Genomic DNA, 9,452 nt, shown 5'->3' on the forward strand with positions numbered 1-9,452 from the left:
ATGGATTTGATGTCTGTGAGTCAAGTCACAAGAGAATTAAATTGTTCAGTGACCTTTTCCCCTCAATTATGTATTTTGTAGGATTTGATGACAGGGATGACGATTGGTTTGGGTGAACAACGAGATGGACTCTATTACTTGGTTTCAATGAATAAGACACACAAAGTAAATACCATCAAAGCTGCCTCCACTTCAAACACCTCAAGTATATGGTGGCATAAACATCTAGGACACTTATCCTCTTCTCGATTAGACTTTATAGCCAAAAACCTCCGTCATTTTCAATCTCATCTCCCTTTACACTTTTGGGCAAAATGTATCTCCGCTGCTGTTCATATAATTAATAGGTTGCCCACACCTATACTTTCTCTCCAAACTCATTTCGAAAAACTTTATAAAAAAACTCCCTCTTATTCCCACCTTAGAGTTTCAGATGTCTAGCTTATGCTACAAATGTTCATGTACCCCATAAGTTTTCTCCTCATGCCACCAAATGTGTTTTTATTGGTTATCTAGTTGGTCAGAAAGCTTACAAATTATATGATATTGAAACCAATAAAGTCTTCACTAGTCGTGATGTTATTTTCCACGAGGATATTATTCCCTATGAATCCATTTCTCCTTCCCCAACTAAAATAGATTATGTCCTACCCATTGTTGTCTTAGATTCCTCACCCATCTAGCCAACACATGCAGAATCTAACATTGCCATTACTACTTCTCCAACAACCCCTTTGTGTCATTCTCAAAAAGCTCATGTCCCCCTGTAGCCTGAGTGATTATGTTTGTAATCAAGTAAGTTCTCTCGAATCATTATCATTCTCGTCATCTTTTCCAAGTAAAGGTACACAATATCCTCTCTGCAATTTTATTTCATATGATTGTTACTCACCACAACATAGATCCTTTATTGCTACTATTACTATTGATGTTGAACCTACATGTTGTGAACAAGCTGCTTCCCAATCTCATTGGCAAATAGCAATGCAATTTGAGTTGGCTGCTTTAAAGGCCAATAATACTTGGTTTCTCACACCTCTCCCTCCTGGAAAGTAAGCTATTGGTTGTCGTTGGGTTTACAAAATCAAGCGCAAATCAAATGGTTCTCTTGAATGCTATAAAGCACGGTTAGTAGCAAAAGGTTACACACAACTTGAAGGGATTGATTACCATGACACTTTTTCACCTACTGCTAAAATGGTTACAATATGTTGTTTATTAGCTTTGACAGCTGCTCAAAATTGGTCACTTCATCAACTTGATGTCCACAATGCATTTCTTCATGAAGATCTTTCTGAAGAAATTTATACATCTCTTCCTCTTGGTTTTAAGCGACAAGGGGAAAACCTTGTGTGTCACCTCAACAAATTCTTATATGGATTAAAACAAGCCTCTTGTCAATGGATTGCCAAGTTCTCTACAACTATTCAAGGTGCTGGATTTATTCAATCAAAAGCAGATTATTCGTTGTTTACATGTAAGAAAGGCAAATCATTTACCGCCTTTTTGATCTATGTTGATGACATCCTCATAACTGGGAATGATCCCAATGCCATAATTGCTCTTAAAAAGTTTTTGCATAATCAATTTTGGATTAAAGATTTGGGTGACTTGAAGTATTTTTTGGGCATGGAGGTTTCTCGGTCAAAGAAAGGTATATTCATTTCGCAAAGAAAATATGTTTTGGAAATTCTAAAAGATGGAGGATGTTTGGGAGCTAAGCCTGTGAATTTTCCCATGGAGCAAAATGTAAAATTTTCAGATGAAGGAGAATTGTTGAAAGATTCATCCCGATATAGGTGACTTGTAGGATGCCTAATTTATTTGACTGTTACTCGTCCGGATATCACCTACTCAGTGCACATATTGAGTAGATTCATGCATACTTCTAACTTTTTTATATTTTCTTTTATTTTTATCCTTAATACATTTATTTAATTTTTTATTACTTTTTTTTTAAAATAAATCATGATTTTATTAATTTTTTCATTTTATATTTTTCAATTATTTCAGTAGCTAGCTTTATCGACCACTTATAATTTAATAAGTTAAGTTTTCAACTTTCAACTACAAGCTAACTTTTCAACTTCCAGTTAATTTTTTTAGCTTTTAGTTAATTTTATGAAACATAACCAATTTTTTTTTTTGGATTTTGATTACCAATATTTTTTTTTAGAGCATTAGTTAAAGAACTAAAATGTGAAAATATTTATTTTAGAGATTACAAGAGCCTAAAAAAACAGTTATAAATATGTAATTTTGCATATCTCAATAAAAATTATTCTCATTTTCGTTCTTTAATCGATACGTTAAAAATACAGATTAACATTTCTCTTATTTTATTGTAATTAAATTATCTGTTAGTATAATTTAATGTACAATTAATATAAATAAGTAATGTTAATAATAATAGCTCAATAGCTTAAATTATTTTGGATAGTGGTTATAGGTCCAATCGAAAAGTGTGGTGCCTCTGATCTGAATGAGTACGTTGGATTGGAGGTTTGTGACTTGGGCACTCTGCGTGATCTATCCAAATTCCAAACCAAGAAAAGGACAGCATAAGCTAACATGATAAGGTTAGAACTCACAAGGCGTCTTATATGGGAAGACACAAATTGTTCTCAGTTCTGAACATTTGTCATTATATTTAGGTGCATTTTATTTATTATCTGTGAGATGAGTAAGTTTGAAGTTGCGTTATTGAAAACCGGGGACCAACCATGAGTGAAACAAAATGCATCACTTCTGCGTCATAAACGTATCTGATTATTCATGAGCAATCATAGTGCCATATACATGCATTTTTGGTTCAAGTCTTTTTCGAGTAGAAAGGCAAAGAGAATGAGAAATCATTTTGTACTGGCCAAAGGGAGAATTATTAATGATTCATCTTGTCTCAAATATACTAAAAATAGGAGAATGATTAATCTTTCTTCTTGTATATATTTTCCCTATAAAGTTAATCATATTCTTTATATATAGAATCAAGTCAATCAACCTTCAATTCGCTAAAATATGGGCATGCAACTATCTCATAATTATATTTCCAATAACCCCTGGTATAAAGGTTTATATGATGGTTACCTTTCATCAGCATTGATATATTTCTGCATTATTATACAAACTTTTGGTTATTGTCTAGTATACGAAGCACTTTTGTTTGGACTTTGATTCATGACTTATAAAACATTGAAGTGTAAATTATATTTTCCTTGTTACTAATAGGCATGGACTATATTCTTATTTTAAAATAAATATTTTAGTCTTGTAGTTAAAAAACTAGCGTACCTCATTGCCCAAAGGCTCTTCGCTATGCGAAGGTATGAGGGAGGGATATTGTACGCAGCCTTATCCTTGCATATGCAAAGAGGCTGTTTCCGGATTCGAACCCATGACCAACAAGTCACCAAGGCACAATTTTAGTCTTGCAGTTAATTAAATATATTTTTAATTAAAATATATATTAAATCTTTAAATTTACTAAATTGTTCTCCCCTTAAAATCTTAATTTCTTTTGGACGTCTAAATTAACCTTTTGAAGCATATGCATTCTCCTCTCCTTAAATTAAAACCAAGCTCTCCTTAAAGATTAACCATCTTTATTTTGTTTTACTTAGCCATCTTTATTTATTTATTTTTTTTACTTTGTTACCACCATAGTGCCAACTATGAGTTAAACCTGTAAGCAGCTTCAGCACTCCCCCCCTATTTATTGTTTTCATGAATCAGATAGCACAAAACAGCCCAACAGGGGAGACTAATCATTTAGAACCTAGCTTTTTTATGTAGGGATATAAAGGTAATTTCCATATGACCATAAACAAACATTTTTTTGTCAACCCTCACAAACAGAGAAGCAACCCTTAGAAAGAAATATAAGTTTTAGACAATAATTTGGTAAGATTTGAAAACTTGTACTATTATTTAATTAGAAATAACACATGTATAAATACAAATACACAACTTCTAAAAAAAATACAAAATATACAATAAATATTTATAAGAAAACTATTAGGAGTATAATCGTAGGATATTATAAGAATAACATAATAGAGAGGAATAAGGAAATAATTATATAATTGTGGGATATGACAGGGATGACAATCAAATAATTAATGTTAACATATTCTGCTAACAAATTCTAATTGATTGATGCCTTTCAAAAAAAAAAAAAACTCTAATTGATTGATAAGATGAAAATTAAAGATAATATTTCTTAATATCTCTTGGTATCATTTAGGATATTCTGTTTTAACTCCCATCTTTCAAATATTACAAAGATGATATACACATTCCCGGTTTGTCTTGGAAGCTCCTGAATTTTGAGTGAGGCAATGACTTTGTGAATCCATTTTCAATTAACTTACTCAAAGGCGGAAACATGACATCCTTTGAATTGATGTGCTACAAATTGATCACAAATGAAGTACACAACAATTTCTTTGTGCTTGGTACAATCATGGAACACTGAATTATATGCTAATGCATCTGCACTTTGTTACACCACATGACTAACTTAGGTTGAATTGGTCGCCCAATTTCTAGAACGACAGATTTGAGCCACATTACTTCAGCAACTAAATTGGCCAAGGATCTATATTCTGATGTTGTATTACAGTATTAGTCCTTGAAATAACAATTTGCTTCTTGAAAGACCACGAAAACAGTTAAACACAAACAGACTACTCATAAATTTGGAGCGATTTTTTTTAAGAATAAGTAACAACCTTTTAAAAAGAGGAAACAATCAAAATATCTCAGGTGACACAGACATAATTTAGACAATTTTTTCTTTTGTTTTTCCCGTTTTCTTTATTGGTTAACAACTTAAAATAATGAGATCAAGGGTTAACAACTTAAAATAATTCAGATTCTTCACTACATATGGCATGTGTTGACCGTATTGTGCACTTCAATTTCAGTCAAGACCTTCTATTTCACTTGTTCTGTCGTTGCTTCAAAATAATTTTTTGAACTCACACCGCGTGACAATAACATTGCAGCCATTATTGCTCCTTTGGTAGCTATATATCACTTGTAAATGTCCAATTTGGTTTGGCTTGGTCTATGAGTGATCATATGCTTGACTTTTGACCGTTGCATTGCGAGTCTTTAGGGCATTAATGTCTAAAACAGTTTCAAAGAAACTCCCTAGTCCAACGACCATAGAAAATTCATGAAACTAGAGAAATCACTATGGTAAATCAAAGGACCCCAAAGTAACAAAAAACTGAAAAACCGCTTTGTTAAAAGAAACAAATGACCATTTGTATTTTTTATTAGTTATTAGTTATGACTTGTTAGTGATTTAGTGAACCTTTCATTTTCAGGCTTACATTGGGCTTATTTTTCTAAACTCTTACCAAGTCCAAACCTATGAATAGTTAGACTTTATTTTAATAATTTTATCTATATGCAGAAAAAATAAAATGATAAAATGAACCAAAATTCTCCTATAAACTAAATCATCTTACGCACTTAATTTTTTTTTTATATAAAAAAATTTCATTTATCTTCTCCAAGAACTACTAAGGTGCGGATTTTAGCTTCTAAATTTATTCATTTTACTTTTTTTTTCTAATAAGTATTTATCAAAAAGTTTATTCAAACAAAATTTATTATTAATGGACCCCCAAAAAACAAAATTGCAGAAATAAGGGAGTGTCGGTAAATACATCACATGCTTAATTTTACCTACTTCAGTATATTGTAATGACAACAGGCACTGGGACACTTGCCACTAGAATGAAGCAAAGAAACAATTAACAGTATAAAGTTTCTCTAGATCTATACGTTTAAGAAAGGAATACAATTACTTGTGGTTATTTTTTAATGATTGATTCTGTGCAGATTAGTAGATTCTTTTATTCGGCTTTTGGGTGTTGGGGTAGTTCCACTCTTATTAAAACCAGGATATATATTTTTGTCCTTACGGAGACTTGTCTCCTTTTTACATTATTTTATTTACTTCTGATTAATCTATATATACTATGATAAATTTGGTGCTTCTTATCTAAAAAATAATAATTACTTCTTTGTATTTCTAAAAGGATTTTCAGAAACTAGTATTTTTTTTACAAATTAAGTTATTGTCAAACATGCAGGTAAACTTAGTTATGTCAACTTTAAAATAAAAATAAAAATCACAATCAATGATACAACGAATCCAGTGCTGATAGAACTGTAGAAAGGTATACTTAGATAAGATTATCAATTTTTTTACCAAAATTGAAAAAGAAAAGGGGAAAAGAAAGTTTGGAGTCCATGTGGAGCAAATGAATCTTTTCTGGTCTGTCTTGCTTGCTTGCAGAAGAAGTAGCAATCAAAGATAATCTGCAACAAAAGTGTGGTTGGGTTGGGCATGTGCAAGAAGACATCAAATTCCAAATTCAAATATTATATGTCTTTCCAAATAAGATTTGGACCCCATTTTCCAAGTAATTTAGCTACTCCGTTTCAGGGGTATTTGGGCTAGTAGAGCAAAGAAGAAAATTGAGGACAAATAAAGTGATGAGATGGAAGGCGTTTCTCCATGATGTTTGCAACAATTGGGAGTAAAGAATCTGGTGGTTGATAACTTTCAAAACAACTTCATTGACCCCAATATCAGTGAAATAAACCCTGTCAGGAATTTAGAATAATAAATAGTCAGAATTCAGATGCCAAATATGTTGTTATTTACAGACATTTCACCACAAGTTCACAACCATACATTTCTCCCTCCCTCTCTCTCTTCCTTATATCAATAGCCCACATATCTTATGCCAAGGGGTCCATACATAAAATCTTCTCTGTTAGAAACATTTATTTTCAGATACTGATAACAACAACATTGACTAGTTGGTAATATCTTTGGTGAAAATGTGAAATCGTGGCCACGAGTGTGGTAAGATGGGTGGTTGTTTGTTATCACCAAATAATTTGGGAATGGTTCAATGATTAACTCTGCTATTCTAAGGATGTTCCAACCAAAACTTGGCTTCGAATAGAAGTTGTTTCTGAATAATTCATGTTTTGCTAGAGACAACATGGTATTTCTGCTGTCTAGGCATGACAACTAAGGGACATCCCTTTGTCTTTTCAATAGGTTTAGCTAACTTGAAAACTCTAATCAGATTCTCAGTGAAGTCATTTTGACTCAACTCCCTAATAATTTGACTAGAATACTCATACCAAAGATCCCCCACACCTCAGATATTTTCACCCCCCCCCCCCCCCCCCCCTCTTTTGGGTTCTAAGTTTTGATTTTGTTCACGCTAGCGAATTCACTCGCTGAAGATTCCTAAAGCCAGTGAACTCAAGTAATATCAATGAGCTTGTGAGATTACAACATGAATCAATTACCGATTAATAGGAAACATGATATTCTAATATTAAATACAATATCAGGAATAATAGACATAATCTTACAGAGCTCTACTATGTGTGACCTGACATGACCAAAAGAGGTCACTCCTATTTATTGAGTATGCCCTCTAAAAACCACTTATGCTGGGTCCAAGGATCAAAGACCCAATCATCCTCAATCGTACTGTCCACAATCTCTCAAGCGTAAAACCTAAAAGGCACAAACGCTTGCTCGATCAGATAATCCAAAGTTGAACACTCCAAATTCAGAAACATTTGATAAACAATTAGCAAAATTGAGTACAAGAACTTCAGTAGCACAATCACATATCTATAAATTCAGAAAAAAAAAATCAGCTTGTAAGTGGTAGTAAGAATTAATGAATAATCAAGAGCATACACAGGAAGGGATTTACCCTGTCATCATCAAGCAGCTATGCATCTACACATATCTCAGTAAGTAACATTTTGCAAAGTTCCTTCTTTCACCTATTGTAATCAACCTCTACTCTAAGCGCCCCACGAAAAAAAGAGATTAAATTAAGACACTTTACCAACTCATGTAACAACCACTCCACCAAACACCAATCACTCACGATTCACCAACAACAACAACCCCACCTTGAGTCCCATTCCTTCTAACAAGAGCAAAGTACCCCAAAACAGCACAAACCGCAGCCACAAAATTCCCTTCCTTGAGCAGAGTCCTCATCACAAACCCGAAAATCTCCCTCGTAATCTTCCTCCCCTCCACCACAAGGGTCCTCTTAGGCTTCCCAAAGAAGGCCAGAAGCACCACAATCGTGATCCACGTCACCACCAGCGCGGGAACCATAACCACCAGCGCCGCCACCATGGAAAGTACCCCAAACACGGTGCCCAGAAGCACTGAAGCATAGAGTGCAGGCCACGCCGAGGTGGTGGAGGACTCAACCTGCAGATTGTACCAAGAAAGCGTGGATTTGAGGAAGTTCCACGAAGAAGTCAAAAGGGTGCCGTAGACCAATAGAAATAGACACGCCCATGTTCTTCTCTTGCTGAAGATGTTCAGAATTATGGTGTAAGCGTAAGGTGGGTGCATCGGTGAAGTGGGTTGTTGTTGTTCCTCTTCTTTTGCCATTCGAAACAATTTTTTTGACCTTGCTGCTGTCTGTGTTCTTTGTTCTGTGGACCAATCTGGGCAGTGACCGTGTGTGTGTGTGTTTCACTCTATGCGGTCGGATTTCAGATTTCTCTTAGGATTAATCCTTAAAAAATTTGGTCTTTACGTCTTACTCTTTAATGTCATCCATACTACTATTGGAATTATTATGGTATCTTTGGTTGCGCAAAAATAGGAGAGAATGATAATTTGTGTAAGAAAATTTAGTATAAGTTTCACACTTGGCTGCCACGTTTCATTCTTTTTCCCTTAATTAAAACTTGGTAACTAAAATGTCGGCTTAAATGTTTTTAGTCTTATAAAGTTAACAAATTTTGATTTTTGTCTCTAGCTATAATTTATTTTCTATTTTTCATTTTTCTAAAGTCTAAAATACTGTTTTGGGATCCTACTATAAAATAAGTGAATTTTATTTTAGTTCCAGTAAAATATTTTTCTTTCATTTTCATCTCTTCAAAATTCAAAATAATTAATTGTTTTGGGTCTACAACATTCATTTTGAGATAAGTAAACAACATCTATTTAATTTTCTTTTTCAAAACACAGAAGTATCACATATGTTGACATAATCTGGATGTCATCTGAAATGGTTAATAATCTTTTTGTTAAAAATATGCATATATAAGCGTGTTACATGATAATAGAAAACAAAAATAATTATTTGAGATTTTTTTAAGAATAAAATCAAAGAAAAAACATTATAACTACTAAAATCAAAACTCACTTATTCCAAAGAGAGTAAAATATATTTAAGCCCTTAAAATATTATATAATTAATTAAGAATTTGTCTAATTAATTCTTGTACGTACTAGAGAATTATGTTATAGGCAAATTTGTTGGATAGTTTTGTATATTATAATAGTTTTGATGAAAATAAGTCTTGTATTAATAATTAGATGAGGAGCAATTAAATTATTTTTAATTAGAATATTTATCTTT

The 9,452-nt window shown here is 32.9% G+C and overlaps 1 protein-coding gene across 3 annotated transcripts; it reads right to left on the bottom strand.

The window, feature by feature from the left end:
* Nucleotides 1–6,108: 6,108 nt before the first annotated feature.
* On the bottom strand, nucleotides 6,109–8,668 carry LOC114378122. Of its 3 annotated transcripts, XM_028336666.1 has the most exons (3): nucleotides 7,767–8,668; nucleotides 7,414–7,561; nucleotides 6,109–6,624 (listed from the first exon to the last, which is right to left on the bottom strand). In XM_028336666.1, exon 1 carries the CDS (start codon nucleotides 8,468–8,470, stop codon nucleotides 7,943–7,945), a length of 528 nt encoding a protein of 175 aa, XP_028192467.1. In that variant the 5' UTR covers nucleotides 8,471–8,668; the 3' UTR covers nucleotides 6,109–6,624; nucleotides 7,414–7,561; nucleotides 7,767–7,942. The 3 variants fall into 3 exon arrangements, with proteins under 3 accessions (XP_028192467.1, XP_028192468.1, XP_028192469.1); XM_028336667.1 differs by lacking the exon at nucleotides 7,414–7,561; XM_028336668.1 differs by lacking the exons at nucleotides 6,109–6,624; nucleotides 7,414–7,561 and adding an exon at nucleotides 7,570–7,681.
* Nucleotides 8,669–9,452: the final 784 nt, after the last annotated feature.

This window comes from Glycine soja, chromosome 12 (genome assembly GCF_004193775.1).
Source record: "Glycine soja cultivar W05 chromosome 12, ASM419377v2, whole genome shotgun sequence".
In the NCBI taxonomy this organism is placed as follows: Eukaryota; Viridiplantae; Streptophyta; class Magnoliopsida; order Fabales; family Fabaceae; genus Glycine; species Glycine soja.

What these genes read in the sequence shown, in the direction of transcription:
- LOC114378122 (XM_028336667.1), bottom strand. Translation starts at nt 8,470, where the DNA reads ATGGCAAAAGAAGAGGAACAACAACAACCCACTTCACCGATGCACCCA.